The 17,816-nt window shown below is 41.9% G+C and overlaps 2 protein-coding genes across 2 annotated transcripts; one reads left to right on the top strand and one right to left on the bottom strand.

Annotated features, from left to right (window-relative positions):
• Window positions 1–8,317: 8,317 nt before the first annotated feature.
• On the bottom strand, window positions 8,318–13,701 carry twnk (twinkle mtDNA helicase). Its single transcript, XM_070851823.1, has 7 exons — window positions 13,659–13,701; window positions 12,764–13,415; window positions 11,757–12,459; window positions 10,790–11,030; window positions 10,095–10,202; window positions 9,813–9,954; window positions 8,318–9,218 (listed from the first exon to the last, which is right to left on the bottom strand). Exons 2-7 carry the CDS (start codon window positions 13,388–13,390, stop codon window positions 8,865–8,867), a joined length of 2,175 nt encoding a protein of 724 aa, XP_070707924.1. The 5' UTR covers window positions 13,391–13,415; window positions 13,659–13,701; the 3' UTR covers window positions 8,318–8,864.
• A 270-nt stretch (window positions 13,702–13,971) lies between these two features.
• On the top strand, window positions 13,972–16,793 carry mrpl43 (mitochondrial ribosomal protein L43). Its single transcript, XM_070851699.1, has 3 exons — window positions 13,972–14,238; window positions 15,070–15,176; window positions 16,141–16,793. The coding sequence occupies exons 1-3, from the start codon at window positions 14,108–14,110 to the stop codon at window positions 16,356–16,358; spliced, it is 456 nt and encodes a 151-aa protein (XP_070707800.1). The 5' UTR covers window positions 13,972–14,107; the 3' UTR covers window positions 16,359–16,793.
• Window positions 16,794–17,816: the final 1,023 nt, after the last annotated feature.

Genomic DNA, 17,816 nt, shown 5'->3' on the forward strand with positions numbered 1-17,816 from the left:
CAACCTAACCGACCAACAACTCACCCACCAAGAGGCATTTGTGGGTTCAGTATCTTGCCCAAAGCTACATTGACATGCAGACTGGAGGAGCCCGAAATCAAGTGGACACAGCCAGCGCTAAAAAAAACAACAAACAATAGAAGTAAGTCCGATGCACTCAAATGCACAATCCCCAGCAGTAAGCCCAATAGGATCTAAGTGACAGCAATGCCCAACAACAAGGAGGAAAAGAGCTCAACTAAAGCAAATTGCCTGAATGTCATATGAGGGGAAGAGGGGGGAATGTCCTGGTGACACCTGAACCCAAACACACTGCCTGTGTTACCTTGATCTGCTGCTCTCATAGTGTTGGGAGCTCAGAAGGGGAACAAACAGAACCAACTATGACGTGCTTTGTGCTCTCTGACCTGCCTCCAAACACTGTGACTCACATGAAAAGGTTGTTACAATGTGAACCCTGGCGGATAATCACCACAAGCCGGAGAAAAGGTATTTATTGACTCAAAAACAGACATTTTCATGTGGTTGAGTGACAGAATTAACAATGTATGCCATACATGCAGTTTAAAGGATCGTTCAGGTTTATTATAAACACAGCAACAGTTTAGCCAGATTAACTAAACCTCTTTGTGTAGAAAGCAAGCACAGCCAAGCTGTAATAATCCCTTGTTGCACAGGAAAACTGTGTGCACAACTACAGTATTTAAAATGTTGAATCTATGACAGACTTTCAATTTATTACCAAAAACAGAGCTGATAAAGGAGAGTAACAGTGCATGTTTAGCTCAAAATAGATGAAGTCTGTCACCCTAAACACGGCCGATCTTGGAAGTTAAGCAGGGTCGGGCCTGGTTCGTACTTCGTACGTTCGTACTTGGATGTGAAAAAAAGTCCTCCACACCTGATGCTGCTCCTGTTCACAGGCTTGAAATGAGCATCTGGCATCTGCACTGTTATTTCTTTGCTTACTTTGAGAACAGATGGGTCTGAAATTATCATCTGAGTGTTGTCTGATGTGTCATTTGAATGCATCAGCAAAGCGAACAAACAATTCTGAACCTTTGTAATCTAGCATGAAGGATAAAATTGTTGTCCTTAGAAGTTTTGTTTTGCTTGAAAATGTAAGAGCTCAGTCAGAAAAACGGCACAGCCTGGAAGAGAGCCCAGAAAATGTATATGTAAGATATTATAGGTGACTTAATGACAATTTCAATGGACAGCAACTGTAAACAGTATTTACATGCAAGCTGCAGAGTCGCTGTCGTATGTAAGATAAGAGAGACTTGATTTATCCCACACTGGGGAAATTCACTTGTTCACTTGATAAGTCACAAGAATCAAAAAGTTTGTTCATACATTTCTCCTAATCAAGGCCAGTTTCATGCGTGTTGTAATAACAAAGCAAACTGTAAGTACACAAGCTTCTTGTCTTCTCTAATCTCTGTGAAGTATTTCAGCAGGTTCTGGTAAAATAGCTTCAAGTTTATAGTCAGAACATGTCACTTGATATGAATATCAACATTTTTGGCGCAGCTCCATGTTGGCTCAGTGTGTTTATTTTCTGCAGGAATTCAGCTCCTTTTGTCGTTATTGGCTGGAGCCGCGAGGTGCCAAAGACTCCCTCAGCCATCTAATCTGGGTATCGGTGTGCCAAGGGAATTGCTTTGTCATTTACTGAACGGTGCACTCACTTTGATTCCCATTATCAAACGTTGTCCTTTTGTAATTGAGGAGCTTAATTAAAATATGCAATCACTTCATGAGAGTATGAGAGGAATATTTAATAGATCACCAAACGCTCTTTCCATCTGTATTTTGTGCACATTACCAAAACTGACAGAAATGGTCTAGAAACTGTGACACTGAGCATTCATAAGTGATGTGCTTTGCTTTATTTTAGAAGTGTCTCAATGGAGGATACTGCACTGTCAGATAATCGGCTTAAGTGACCATGCTTATGCCGATAATGCTTCAATTAACTGCTGCACTGGGCGATCACTGGCTCTGGTTTTCTGCACTCAGACTTTCATGAAGCAGACGGTCAGTGTGTGCACACAGTCTGAGAAGATTAGGCAGAGAGAGGCCTCCTTTGACGGTGGCCATGCAGACGGCTAATTTGAGATTGAATGGGCTGGCTGGGCGAAGCAGTCTCCATGTCCCTTCCTCTGTCTTTCTCGCTCTCAGAGTGAATTAAAAGAAAGTCTGGTGTGAGGTGCTAGAGCCCTGCCAGGAGCCTCGCTTATCCCCAGTGTAATTCTGACCACTTGCTTGAGAGGAAAGAGGCCCTCTTCTCATTAAAAGCAGTGATGGCTGTTCCTCAAAGCCTCATTTAAAAGTTTCCTCAACTATTCCCTCCACCTCAGACTCCACTTTCCTGACCACAAACCCATCACTCCTCCCACTGTAATTACGCTCTTATTGTCACCCCACCTGCCCCTTCATTTACCCTCTATACTTTTTTCCAGCGTCCAGAAAAGCCAGAACTGCAGGGTAAGATGGTACACGCTCTCCAGTCCCCTCAGGGTTCTTGAACAGCCTCCACACCCCTGGTGCCAGGGCAGATTAAGCCCCTCAGCGGTCTCTTTGGACAGATCTCGGTGTTACATAAGCCCTGGGCACGCTGGTGTCTCTCAAAAGCTTTCCTTGTCATGTTCAAAAGGCAGAACACGGCCAGTCGAGCACACTGGGACGGCAGGTGTTTACAGTACAGCTCTGTTACTGGGGGTGGATGGTCAGTTAAAGGCCGCTTGCTAATGCTACATGACACATCAGCATTTGAGACATGAGCACACGGTGTCCTCAGAGGGCCTAGAATGGCTAAGGAGGTTCAGGAGGGCCACATTAACAAGAAAAGCAACAGGATATGCAAGGACGGTGGAACCAGTGTGAGATTGACGGCAGCTCAATATGAGCACACTCAACAAAGCAATGCATGCTGGGTGACCTTTAGCTGTTTGCAGGTGAACCGCTCTGCCTGCCGTCCACAGAGAGGTTAAGCCCTGCAGGTATTCTCAGAGAGGTCCAGCTCACGTCCAGTACACTCAGCCGCACTTTTCTGTGATTGGCAAAGGTCTTTACAGTTCAAAGCTACTAAATTCACTTTGAGTCACACATGTAATAAGGTGGCACTTAGTTCAGGAACAGAAACAAATAAGAAAGTAGTTTTAATCAAGTATTGACTATGTTTAACGTTGTACCCACATTGTGTCCACCTGATCAATGTCAGTCCAATATTCACTCTCTTTTTTGGTCTCCACCAGCTCCTGATTGAAATATCTGGTTCTTTAGCTGCTAAATGTTCCACTATGTTCACCAACTAGTGTCTACTAACTTTGTCTCTCTGACATTTAGTGGTGGACAGCTAGCATGCAGTGGGATTTTAAAGCTTTTACACTGAAAATGTTGGTTCCAAAAATGGCCCTGTGAGCGCAGTGGGAGCGAACCAAAACAGTAAAGTTGTGAGTAACAAGATGAGGAGCTGCAGAGCTAGATGGGTTTGTCACTACAAGCAACAATTAGTCATGTGATCCATTATTAGTAATATTTTTTTGTAAACTTTCCACAGACAGGAGTAAAAGAGTGCATTTGTCTGGGACTATTTTCAGCCGCAGATTAATTGGCACACTAGTATTTATGGCTGCATGACAGGGTATGTGGACAAGACTCAATATAAACTTCAGAATAAAGAAGGAGCATGTCATTCATTTATGTGTTTAATCATTTCTTGCTTGACAACAATGCAATGCAGCTCTACAGCACAGAGGAATAAGATATATCAGGTTTTGGCTACACAGTTTGGGTATTTTCATGGTATATGTTGCCAATAAGAGAAATTAGAATAACATTAGCCTGTAAGATTCACATAATGAGCTGAAACATGAGCCTTCTCCTGGTTTGGAAATACAGAGGGGAGGATGTGGACGTGGTTATTAATATACACAGTGGCAGGCATACTGTAGGGTAATGTGGGTCAAACATGCAGAGTGCACGTGAGTAAGTGAAGCAGAGTAAACCTCCCTTCATGTCCTGACATTAAGGGGATGGTGGGGCATCTTGAATCAGTCTGAAACGGCCTCTGGTCTATCCGCAAGCGATGTGTGTCCTCAGCATGCACTGGCTGCAAATATACAGAGAAACAAGGCATGCACTTCATGTTGCTATATCGATATCTAATATATATCTTGCTGTATCTAATATAAAAACTATGCAATGATCCTGGTAGAAATATCCCAGTTTCCCACTTTGAAGGATAAGAAATGTTACCGTGGTTCCATCAAAAAAAGAGAGTGTGATGTGACAGACACAGTGTACTGATGAACTTGCTCCACATACTCACTGTACCCCTCCATGCACTCAATGTTCTCCCAGCCTGTTCTGTCACACTTTCTATTTTAATGTCAGTCTGGGTCAAGCAATATTCTCACTCTCTTTTTAAGCTGCTAAATTTGGGATTTAATCAAACAGAAATCAAAGAAAACTACCAGAATGTTTAGATGAGTCTCAAAATGCAGTTAAAACTCAATGAGTTACAGTGAAGACTGACGCCTGGCACTATTTTAACTGATGTTAACTGATGATGACTCAACTGGTTCACCAAGCATGTTCCAACAAAGCCAAAGCACTTAACAATTCGACTGAGCAACTTTACGACTTGTCACCCATGTTTGGCTTACATGTTCATTCTTGACATTGGGCACAACAGATGGCATATCAATATCACATGTGTTTATCACATAATCAAAGATACACGCTGTACCAATGAAGAGGACAACCGGTTTGTATCCTTTAGATATCTCCTGTCTCTCTCCACTGTGCCATATTGTGTTGTTCATTAAAGGCAGAACTTCTTTATAAAGAATTAATGTTTTGTTGCATCAAAGAGTGAAAACGCACACACACACACACACACACACACACACACACACACACACACTTACTGTAAGCCATGAAAAGTGCATGCATATACATACTTTAAAAGGAAAGCATGCTATTTGCTCTCTTGTTGAGAGTGAGATGAGAAGATGAATACCACTCTCTCATCTGTAAGCTAAATATGAAGCTACAGCCAGTTGCCAGTCTTTAAGCTAAGCTAAGCTAACTGGTTGCTGGCTGCAGACATGAGAGTGACATGGACCTCCTCCTGTAGCTCAGCAAGAAAGCAAAAAAAAAAGTGCATTTCCCAAAATGTCAATTGTCAAAACTATTCTTTGAAGATTAACCAAGAATAAAGATGGTTTTAATGTAGCTTGAGTGCTGCTGGTTTCCTCCAAATTCCTGTAAAGCTACTAAAAAGTAAAAATAGAACGCTATACTCTGAATATGGTCCCATCTTGGACACTGTGTAAAGTATCTTTGAAGGGTAAAAGCCCCCAGCTGATTAACTCTGATTGAAGGTCCTGAAATTACCTCCAGACTTGGTCAAATAGTTGGCTTAATGAAGGGCAGTTAATGGGGCGGAGAGCTATGCATGCATGCCATGTATCCATGCATCCCATCATCAGCAGTGCTGGGAGCAGCTGGGGCCTCGAGTTCATTTTTCGCCGGCTGGATTTTTCCTTGTTTGAGGAATCAGTTTATAGAGTACATGTATTTCTAATACTCTTCATTATAACGTTGGATCATGATGTTTTCAGTGGATTTAGGTCAAATACTTCACAAGAGAAAGGGTTTATCTGCAGCTGAAGCATCTTTTCTGAGCCTCATTTGATTAACATCTTCTCATATACTAACTGTAGTGTTTTGATGATGTGGAATTCTTTTGGCGTTTGAACAGTTTGCTTCCTTCACAATTAAGAGCTGCATAACTCAAGTTGTTTCATCTCATCCCCTCTCCAGATGGCAGCTATTTGAATAGGCATGCAAAGCTCTGATCTGCACAGGCCATTCAAAACAAAGAGAACAATCAGGCGTGCAGCTCTGTGCTCTGCTGTACACACAGTGATTTCACTATTAGACCTGGTTGTTTCAGCACGTGCTTACACCCTGAAAAGAACAAGAAAACATAGGCAGTCATCTAAAGATTACTTGGATGCAGTCATGAATACTAGAGTTCATGACTGACAGCTATAGACTAATTATGTAACTGTGCATGAATGTGCATCTGCATGCATTTGTGTCAAACCCATTTGTTCCAATTTTGTTTTTCTGTCTTTTGAGGTGCTGGCAGGCGACAGAGCAGTCATCATCTGGGTCCAGTAATGGCTTAAAACACAAAGAACCCCATTCAGAGGCCTCAGCAGGCATATCCCACACCCACACAGTCAAAAGGACACCCAGACCCATCCAGCACACAGCCTGGAGTCATTATGGAAAGCAACATGTACTTGCGTATCAGTAAAACATTCAGAGGAAAACATTGAGCAGTAGAGGAAGGCTCATGGAAGGAGAAATGAGAGCAAAAGGATGGAACAAAAGCCTGGCGACCATCACATCTGTCCAGCAACAGGATCTGTCTCCTTTGTCTACAGTGTTTTACGTTCATCAAACATACACAGGAGTTATTCCCACAGCTTACAACAATATTTTACGGTTTCAGCTATCCGAGGAGCTCAGGGGTGCACATACCATGTGTAAAGTGGGTCTGGTGCCAGGAGCGTCCCTGGACTGCTCTGTTAGAGACGGAGCCAGCAAAGATCTCAGAGGCAGACAGAGAGGCACTAATGCCTGTGAACTCCACACTGAGGCAAACAGCAGTAGAACAAAATCAAGGGGAACTCCAACAATATCAGTGTGCTCCTCAGCTCTGCTTCAGGCCGGACCCTTAAGGCTACATTACCCGCTACTTGCATACCAGACCTGAATCTCTAACTAAACTCTCAGCGGTTGAGTTGTATTGTGGGTAATGTAGGCACCAAGTTTTGACGAGGAAGAAAACTGTGAGGACTAAAACATACAATCTCTGGTCCAGCAATGTTACAATAAGCCCCCTGGTGCCCCCGTGAGCAGAAAGTGCCCTCTTGGCTGCCCCTATGGTAGATAAAACACGAGTGTCCTCTACGGTGAGCCAGTGAGCAAGAAAACATGATAAAGTGTCCTCTAGGGTGCCTTTCCAGTGGAGAAAATATGATGCAGTGCCAGATAGGCTGCCCCACATGCCTCTGAAATGTTAAATAGTTAATAGTTCACTGTGAGTGTAGGAGTTATACTTTATTTAATCTTAAACAGGGTTTGGAGCTGTTTCATCATAAATCCATCAAAGTGTTGGTTCCCCACCACATGCAGCTGGTGGCCTTCTTATGTTTTTTTTAAGTCCTGCAGTTCCCACAGCCTGAGTTTATTACTTTTATGATGAGTATATGCTGCATATACTGCAGATCATGAATTAGAAATATGTTACAGGTGTGTGTGACAGTGATCTTTGCTTGAGGTCTCATGTCTCTTTCTGTGGGTTTGTTTTTCGGTGTGGCAGGAATCCAGGAGTGTCTTAACAAGACTCCCAAAGTGCAAAGATCCTTAATTTTTTAATGAGCGTGACTCACAGGGTGAAACTAAATGTACTGTGTGGGTGCCAAGGTTGAAAATCAAACACACAGGCGTTTTAATATTCCCTCACTGAACCATTCCCTTTATGTCATAAATCTGAAATGTATTTGGCTTCGCAGCGGCTGGGATGAAATACGACACTCCAACCATCAATACGTACTGCAGCAGCCGACAGCACAACACAATGCAGACTCCCTCACTTCTGAAAGCTGCTGATTCCACATGTAACCCCACACCAGTGCAGACGGGGCCGGGCAATTGACTTTACCCATGAAATATTCATATGAAGATGTTTTGAAACACATTTGCATTTATTAAGAGTCACTCCATCTAAATAATGGATTGTGTAACATGACGCTGGAGACGGCTCGGTCCAACAGTAATAAAAGAAAGCATGACAACCACCTTTTTCACATAATGTGGAATCAGACGCCGCTTAATTATTTGTCTTAAAAGGTGGTAACACACTCAACATGAGGGCAAAAGGAAGATAAAGATCTAACTGAAAACTGTACTCTACATAAAAGCAACCACCCAGTGGGATTACAGGATTACTGCATAACGCAGAATTTACCTTTTTCTTGTTGATATGCATGATTGTCACAATTGTGGTTATTTACAAATCTGGGGCAAATTGCTTTAGTATTATTGAAACAGTCACTACTGAAGCCTAAAGACTATAAACCAAACACACAGGTTGTAACTAAGAGCAGTGATATTTATTGTGGTTTATTCTCATCAGCCTCCATCAGGAGTGGATTTGGGAGTCATGTGTAGAGCACCCACTGCCCCCTGTTGGCTGCAGATGAAAAGACACAAAAAGCTGCATCTCAAACATTTTATTTTATTTTCTTTAAAAAGTAGCTGGTTCGATAAATCATAATTGTACAAAAAATGAGTAAATAATGTGAAAGTGCTTGTGTCACCCCCTAAAACAGACAGTGTGGCAGTTTTACAATGAAATACTTTTCTTTACTTCTCGTCACAGTATGTTTTTGAAATTGAAAGTATTTTATCAACACTTTTAACGGAGAAATCAGTCTTATTATACAGTAGCATCTACATATAAAAAGGGCTATCAAACTGTTCTGAAGCTTAACATTACTCAGGTCGATGCTCCCATTTTTGGTTTGATTGTGAATTACAATCAGAGCTGCTATTTCATCCACTTTATAGTATTTCTATCTTATTTTGACTCCAACAGCTTGGTTGAACCTCATGTTACAGACATAAAACTGTCAGTAGTCTTTTGTATGGTATCTGTGGATCAGCTGTTCTTCCTTTGTTTCTAACCTTTAAAAATAAGTGTAGAAGAGTTCAAACTGACCCACAATGAACAGAGAAAATGGTCCGTGCTACCTATGAATTATTCACATTATCATTTACTTCTGCGAGGCTTCATTTTCCGGTACAGTTTTCTTGATAGTTCGTGGAGTCTTTGTTGTTTTGGCCGCTTTCTCCGCCCTCTCTTTTTTAACCTCTTCCTTCTTCACCACCACCTCGTCCTCCTTGCCCTCGTCGCCCTCCTCGTTTTCGGGCTTGGTGGGGACCTTCCTCAGCTTGGGCTTGGCCCTGACGGGAGCTGAGAAAGTGAGCGAGGACTTGATGAAATCCAGAGGGAAGATGCCCACGTCCCCGTCGAAGCGGTTCTTGGTCACCTGCAGGGACCTGCGGCCGGGACACGTCACCAGCTTCTTCTCCTGCAGAATGAGGACGTTGTCGGCTTCTTGGCTGGCCTGGAAGAGGTTAAAGGTCAAGGTGTGTCTTAGTAATGTCGAATAACTGCAGATTTATAAAGAGAGTTGGGACGTAGCTACTTTCATGCTAACATCGAGCCAAAGCATGAGGGCTGCAACTAACAATTATTTTCATTGTCCATTAATCTGTTGATTATTTCCTCAATTAATCAATTAGTCGTCTGGCCCAGGATGACGTCCTCAAATGTTTTGTTTTGTCCACAACCCAAAGATATTCAGTTGATTGTCATAGAGGAGCAAAGAAACCAGAAAACACTCATATTTAAGAAGCTGGGGTCAAAGAATTTTCTCTTTTTTTCTTGGAAAAAAAACGATTAAGTATCAAAATAGTTGGTGATTTATGAAACACAGAAAAGGGTAAATTCATGTAAAACCATTTTTAAAAAGTGTGATATTGTCAGTTAAATACTTTCTAAGTAAATTCTGAGACTGATTTTGTTCAAATCTATTCATAAACTTCAGAGAAATTCAATTCGTCACAGTTTCCTTCTGTTTCTCCTTCGGGTCGACTGAACTGAAAATACCCAATTTGCTGCAGAGTTTCGTTCAAAACAGGAGACGCTCCTCTCTCACCTTTGCCGAACCAAAGATGGATGCCGTTTGAAGTTCTCTGTCATCCTCCTCTTTCCTGGGGTGGATGATCAGAGTGACGTGACAGCTGCTGTTGGTGACAAACTTCCTGAACACTCCAATGATGTGGTCCTGGACCGCAAACCTGCACCACAGGAAACATTATTTATTTTCCATATTTGTCATGGACAACGCACCTTAAAAGTACTGTAAACCACAATCACAAATAACTGGACCAAAACTACATTCAGGAGAGAAACAGTTCATCTGTAGAACTTAACTCACTTGTCTACTGAGAGGTTTTCCTGCCCCATCATGAACTGCAGGTTGTCGATGATGACGTGGTTGATGTCATACATGTAGACAGCATGTTGCATAGTGTCCAGCACTGTCCTACAGAAAAGGTTGGACAAGGGTCACACTGGTTTTACTTCAATCTGTTGATGTAAAATCTTTATTACGCTGCAGGTGAGTAATCACATTTTCCACTTGCCACAGTTATAGTAAAACCCTCAAGTGTTCAAGTTACATTAGCTTCAGGGCTGATTATTTCAGCCAAATAACCTGCCGATTCTTTTCTCGATGATTTGCTCAGTCAATTAAATGCCAGAACAAAAGGTGACGTCTTGTTTTGTCCAACCAACAATCCAAAACCAATTGTTATTGTTAAATTATATAAAACGGAGAGAAGCAGGAAATTCTCACATTGAAGAGACACAGAGACTGTTTGGCATTTTTATTCCAAAAAGGCTTAATTGATTCATAGATCGACAAAATAGCTGCCAGATAATTTTCTGCTGCTCTTTTTAATACAATATTGAAGAATTGAAGAACAGAGCTTAGAGCTATTGTTGAAGTAATCCCGTTGAATTATTTGATGTCCTATTCTTGCCTGACACTCGCTGAAAACTGACAGTTACATTGTGATGACTGGGATAAAAAGAAACAAGGCTGTTTCTTGGCACTTTGATAAGACTTACTTGATGTTCTGCTGCCCGTGGAAAGTCATGAAGTACAGCGGCAGCTCTTCAAACTTGTCTGCCCAGAAGTCGTACTGCTCCAGGTTTTCCTCCAGCCTCTGCATGGCAAACTGTGTCAGCATGATCTTAGCCAGACGCACGTTGTTGATCTCAAAGCTGCCCCATAACGTGTTGACTCCCTGCATGCAAAGGTCCAGGGCAACCTCGCTGATAAAGGTCGTCTTCCCACTGCCTGTGGGACCTGGTGAACAAAGAGACTTATTACATATTAAAGAGAAACTATAGGTTGTAAGCTGTGCAGAGTGGATGAGAGATAATGGCAAAAAGTCCAAAAGATGTGGTACACAGCACAGCCTTCCTGGCCAATATATATTAAAAATAAACTTTTACCTACTGTGTGTGCGTGAAAATTACATCTTTCCCAAAATGTGATCCATATATATATATACATAATAAAAGATGATATCTTCAACATCAACATTCACAAATACGGAATTGGAACAGAGGAAAGAGAAAAGTTTTTAAAAGCTACATTGGTTGATTGTTTGGCCACTTTGGGGCACTGAAACAAGCGAAAAATACACTTGTATTTTTATTTTTTCCAGCTTTGTCTCTGTGCCATTTGGCAGGCAGTGCTGTGGAGTTTATGGGCCAAAACAATGAGCTGAAAGATGCTAAAACGTTCTGTGGAGCAACTGCAAATTTGGGTGATAATTCTCTGCGGGTTCGTCACCATATGTGACACCTTCCACATTACACAAAGTAATTTGATCCATTCTGCATATAAAATATTGATTAGTGCAGCTTTAATGTTTTATGAGGCTATAAAAGATACATTTATGACAGTATTAAACGGGCACGAACCAGGACTGTGAAGATAAACAAATAACAGCTCACTCACTGCAGGGAACCACGACCATATCTTTAACTATGATTACTTGAGGAACATATGAATCTGTTCTTGTACCTGTGAAAACAGTCAGCTCTCCCTTGCGGTGTCCCTTCAGGATCCTGTTGAGCTCTGGAAACCTCGACCACTTAACTCCAGCCACCTGATCAGTGTTCACCAGCTCTCCGTACACGTCCTCTCTCAGCTGCTTGAAGGACACTATGGACTTATGTGCTGCTGGGATGGACGATTTGATGATTTGGCCGAAGTTCTTCCCCCGGGCCAGCGCCTCCACGGGACACGGCCGGAACTCCCCAGGCCGCACCAGCGAGCAGCGCCTCAGACCCAGCTTGCGTGAGAAGATCTTTGACGCCTCCCAGGAGCGGATGTCGCCTCCCAGCCACAGCGTCACACGCTTGAACTGTTCCAGGTAAGGCAGCAGGATCGGGGGGAGGCAGCTGACGCCACGTGGAAGAGCAACACTGGGGAGTCCTGTGGCCTGGCTCACAGCCAGAGTGTCCAGCTCATGTCCGGTGAGCACCACCTCCGAGTCCATGCGGCCCACCAGCGGGAGGCCAAACAGGTTGTAGTACAAATTACACTTTGGCACTGTAGCTTCATTATAAGTAACTTTCTCTGTGTCGGTGCTTTGGGCAGAGAGAAGCTTCACCCCCTTAAGGGAGGAGTCAGGTCCACCAAACCAGGGGAAAACCAGACTCTTGGTAGGCTTGAAGAGCCTCACACCAAACTTCTTGAGGGTTGCATTAGAGATCTTTGTGATCTGAAACAAAACATTGATATACGTTAATTTTGGCTATTCTTTTTTGATCCAACTGGCATTTATTACACTTTAACATTCCTGCCATGGTTGAACTTGTTTGTGATAATTAAACCAAAGCCTCATAACGACTGAAAACCAATCTAAAATATGAAAATCTATCTATCTATACGTTTAATGGTGTCTGGAAATAGTGTTGTAGCTTTGATTATTCTGACTTATAAAAAGAAAACACACGTGCAAATCAGTCACTTTGCATCTGGAGATAAAAATCGCACATCTCTCACTAATTCATCCTCAACAATACCTGGAACATGGTTTTAATCAGCTGAGCCTCGTCCTCTGGGAGGTCAGTGAAGGGCACGGAGCTGGACCAGATCCTCTGCACCTCCCTCAGCTCTCTCTCCCTCTCCTCCTGCTCCTCCACGCTCTCTGGATATCCCAGCAGCACATGAGGGCTGAGGAAGTCCTGCCCCTCCTTCTGCATCACCTCCAGGCAGTCCTGGAGATCCTCCCAGCTCCCTTCCACCAGTGTGTCTTTGCACAGAAACTGTCCGGTGATTTTGTCGATGAACAAGTTGAAGCTGTCCACCCTGGCAGGCGAATCGACAAAGATGGTGGGGATATGGAGGCAGCTGTAGCCATCGTGGAAGGGAATTTCCTTGGAGCGCAAATACTGTTTGATGTCTGTGACTGTGATGGGGCTCCCAGGAAACTCCACAGTAGACTTGGCATCCTTTTTATAAGCCCTGGTCCAAATGTGTGGCAGGAAGCAGCCTTTGCCCCAAAGCCCTAAACCACATGGAGGCCTGTGAAGGAGCCTCTGGGTGAGAAGTCTCACACATGGGGACAGAGAGGGTCTTTGGTGGAGAAACCTCTGGGCTGCCACCCGCAAGAGGCAGGCGGTGCCCTTAAGCTGCAGGCTCCTCCACATGAGTTATCTGGTTAGGGTCTTTAAACTGCAACAGACAAGAGAATAAGAAGAAACATCAGCCTTATACAAATAAAACACAGCTAAAAGGTGTCTTAGGGTGACCTATGCTAACGTTAGTAAGAGAAAGGACAGACAGTGACGCAGAAAACCGGTTTTTTGTTATCAAACGAGCATTGACTGTACAGAAAGTTAGCCTGAATATGCGTGAAAGCCTCAGCTTGAAATAAATTAAGTTTAATAACAGAAACAAACACAAAATCCATCTTACTTGCTCTGCTGTTCGCCCCCACTTTCCCCCATGCTCCTCCAACCCGGGCTTTTCGGTTCGTCTCCAAAACAAGTCCGTGTGAAACATACAGCGAAAGATACCGTTAAATGCGACATTTGCTAAAAAACATTTAAAAAAATACTTCAAAGCATTTAAAGTGTATTTTTATACTTAAATATTTAAATATATATTTGAATATTTGCTAAAATCTCAGTTAGCTGATGGAGGCTGTTATATTATGAAGTCATATTTTTTTAAAGCGTCGTCTCAGTTCTGTGTTTCAGTCCGGAACTCTTAAATCGACGGACCGCGCTGTGTTCATGCCCGTCAAGTCGTCCTCTATGAACGTTGTCGCTGTTAAACGCTTTAATCTGGTTGGGTTTTTTTTCTTCCGTCGAGCTGTTTTAACAACACATGAATGATAGTTTCTATTAACCGCTGGTTGAACGATGACTTCCAGAGGGACACCGAGCCGCTTCCTCCAAAGTGTTCTTCAAAACGGCGTCGGTCGGTACGTCTGCCAGCTGAAACGGATCTCCATCATCTTCTCCAAAAATGCACAGAGCTCTTTGGGAGCCAGGTAAATAAAATAAAAATATACAAACTGTGTGTTTAAATCAACGAGAGGACATTTGCTTAAATAATGTACATGATGCTGTGCTACTTTCAACTTCCTCTCTACTAAATTATGGAAGCAAATATTGTACTTTTCACTCCACTACATCTATTTAATGTAGATTAATGTAAAACATTGATTAATTAACTGTTACATTATGATTTATTATTATAGATGAAGTATCAGCAGTGTATAGAATAATTAAAATCAGTCCCACTTTTACCAGCTGCAGAATTGAAGTGATGCACATTAATGCATTACACATTATTCATCAAAACTTATAATTCAGTAATACATGGGCCATTCTGCATAATGAGTACTTTACTGTGGCTTTAAGTCTAGATGTTCCAACAGTGATCTAATTCTCTGACATTTTACAGACCAAATTATTAATCGACCACGATCAACAGATGAATTGATGATGATTATGTACCATATTATTTGATTGTTATCAGTAACATGTTTGCAGCATTATAACGTTACAGTTAATGTGTTTTATCAGTGCAACTTGTTTTTTTTTTTTTAAATATAATATTAGTTGTGCAGTATTTTGTCATGAAATGTAGTGGCTTTGGAATATAAAGTGGCAGTAAAGTTCAAGAGCCCAAAAACTGTACTCATGGTGAGTGTAGTGCTTGAATAAATGTGCCTGGCAACAGCAGATATTCTTGGTTACCACTAATAGGACACAGACCACCATCAACACCATTTCCACCCTGTCTGAACTCAACCCATCAGTCAAAAAGCAGAGTGACAACAGCACCGCTGCCCTTCTTCCCTTCCCCTCTTTTTCAGGGAGTTTATTGAGGAGGGAGTGGTGGATTATGCCAAGAAGAACCCTGCAACCGTCGTTTACGTGTCTCCTCAGTCATGCAGGATACCCAGAATAGTAGCAGAATACTGTGAGTGCTCATGACTTTGTGTTCTGATGGGACATCTGACTAACTATGAAACTATGACTTCATTGTAGCACATGTTGTACACATGTGTATGTATAGAATTCAGGTATTTTATAGGCAATTTCTTGAATATTTATAGAAATAATTTTTTTGAAATAACTTAATGATAATGTTAATAATGTCGTTTGGTACTACTTACAAGGAAAATTAAGACAAAGTTGAGCTAGCTGTGCTGAGTTTATAAGCAATGTTTCTTTGAAAGTACTGCTGAAATCATATATACATTGAGTATGCTCGTCTGTAGAGCACTGTCTCAATAATTAGTTATAATTAGTAGCCAATTACATGGTAATTACACAAGAAAATAAAGTTACACAGCAGCTTCTTGCTACAATATTAATACTTACCTTATTTTATTTCACCATGGTAATCCATTCAGTATCAATGCTGCCTTCAAGCAAGGATTAAAACAGACAACAAAGCAACAATGAAAAAATCCCTTAATATTAGTATTGATACTATCAAAGTTTTAGGCAGACTGCTGAGATAAATTGTAGTGTAAACATACGTTGGCCATGTTAAAATGATCAAAATGCTATTTGTTTAAAATCATAGGCATACAGAACAGTTGAAAGGTCAGGCTCAGGGTTATAATCTATCTTCTGGTGAAGTGTGTGACAAGTTTAATCTACAAATAAATATTTAAGAAACATGAAAAGTGAACCATAGTAAAGAAGTAATGAGATTATATTTGTTTCTACTCTTAGATACTATAGGGGGCAGCATAACACAGTGGAGAGAGGTTTAAAATAACTTAGTTAAATGGTCTCACCCAGAATCATTTGTTCATGTTGACACTGTTCTCATAATGTTCACACATTTCACAACAGCCAGGTTTGTCAAAATGAAACTATGTCCTTCTTAAATCTACTCATACTTACTTATTTCCTCTTTTCCCGTCCTGCAGTAAATGGTAATGTGAGGGAAGAAATGATCACAAGCAAAACAGCGCCACAGATTTCAGAGCTTTTGACAAAGCTGACCAATCAGTCTGGCCTGGACATCATCCGCATCCGCAAGCCCTTCCACACAGACAGCCCCAGTATCCAGGGCCAGTGGCACCCGTTCACCAACCGGCCTCCATCTATCGGCCCCATCAGACCACAGAAACAGGTCGCCGAGTAAGGACTGACCAAAGTCTAAAAGTTGACTGAATCACTGTCAAAGGATGTGTCCTGTATTTTTGAAGCTGTTCAGATGTCTGCGACCTAAATGCAATCAAGGTCGAGTCGTTCTCATGTTGCAATCCTGCAATCTTCCAGTGTGTTTGTTTGATTATTCTGCAGAAGACCCCAATATTGATTTCATATTTTTCACCTTGCCCTTCTGTCTGGTGGTGGCAGCAAAGCCACTTTAGCTGTGCAGAAAAGTGCACAAAGCTCCGGCTCTGAATGCCACATTTGAATAGACTCTACATGAATCCACCGCAGGCTTGTCAGCTGGCATATTAAAACGCAGATAACTGTTTAATCTAAAGGTTATTTGAAGATTTGTGTAGTGGGTGCAGCATTTCCAAAAAAGATGGAACTTTGTATGGAATAAAACAGAAAGTTTGTGCAATTGCTGGCGTTGGTGTTTAAATTTAGATTTTCTTTTGAGCTGTATTCAAACAGCTTGTCAGAAGATCAACAGAGCAAAACTGATTGCAGTGATGCCGTCTGCATCGTTAAGTTTGACTGATTTAACTGCAGTTGAAATAGACAGACAAGACACATATCCGACGCACACCTTTTTTTATTTGTATGACACTGGGAATGTACATGTTTTTACAGTTTAATACTCGGGTAGGTTTCCTCACTGCACAACCTTAAAAGGTCCAGAGCTTAAATGATCATGACAGATGGTTGTGTAATAGCTTGAGGGACAAGTCTTAACCTTCAGCAGAGAGCCTCTGTATTGAAAAAACAGAAAACTAAGTCTACACCAGTGGGTGATTTGTTCAAATTCAACAAGGCCAGTGTTGGCAAAACTACTCAGTGCTGTCTTCGCACTTCTCACCCTGAATTCATCATTTTTGACTGCAAAAGGCATGCCGACTGACCCTGCTCTCTCTCCACAAATGGCTCCGGTGTTCTTCTCAGCACCCAAAATGCATCCACACAACTAGTCATCGGATGAATACAAACAAGCAGGCTTGTATGGAGTGAAAGGTGCCGCCAGGACACATTGCTTGTTTTTGTTGATTTATGGATACTAATCTGCTGACATGTATAACTCTGGCCACAGGAAATGATGAGGCTATTTGTGAAAATGTATGTAGAATAGGAGCGTGAGATGACTGCAGAGGATGGTGAAGAGCGGGAGACAGTGGAGCCGAGCTCTGCAGTCACTGATGCTGATTTCACTCATTTTCTCCCAAATATCTCGACTTGGGTTGTAATTTATATCTGTAAAGGCTGTGGACGCCCTCTCCCATAAAATAACCTTCAGCTATATACCGTAGATTGCAGTTACTGCTTGTCACCGCTTAGCCTTAATGTGGCTTCATTTAAATGATCTGTAAACTTATCTCACCAAATTTCTGTATAATTAAACTACTTTCAGAGGGATCAGTGGTTTCTTTAGCTGTTCAGTCCGTTTTAA

This window comes from Pempheris klunzingeri, chromosome 20, assembly GCF_042242105.1.
Source record: "Pempheris klunzingeri isolate RE-2024b chromosome 20, fPemKlu1.hap1, whole genome shotgun sequence".
Taxonomy (NCBI): Eukaryota; Metazoa; Chordata; class Actinopteri; order Acropomatiformes; family Pempheridae; genus Pempheris; species Pempheris klunzingeri.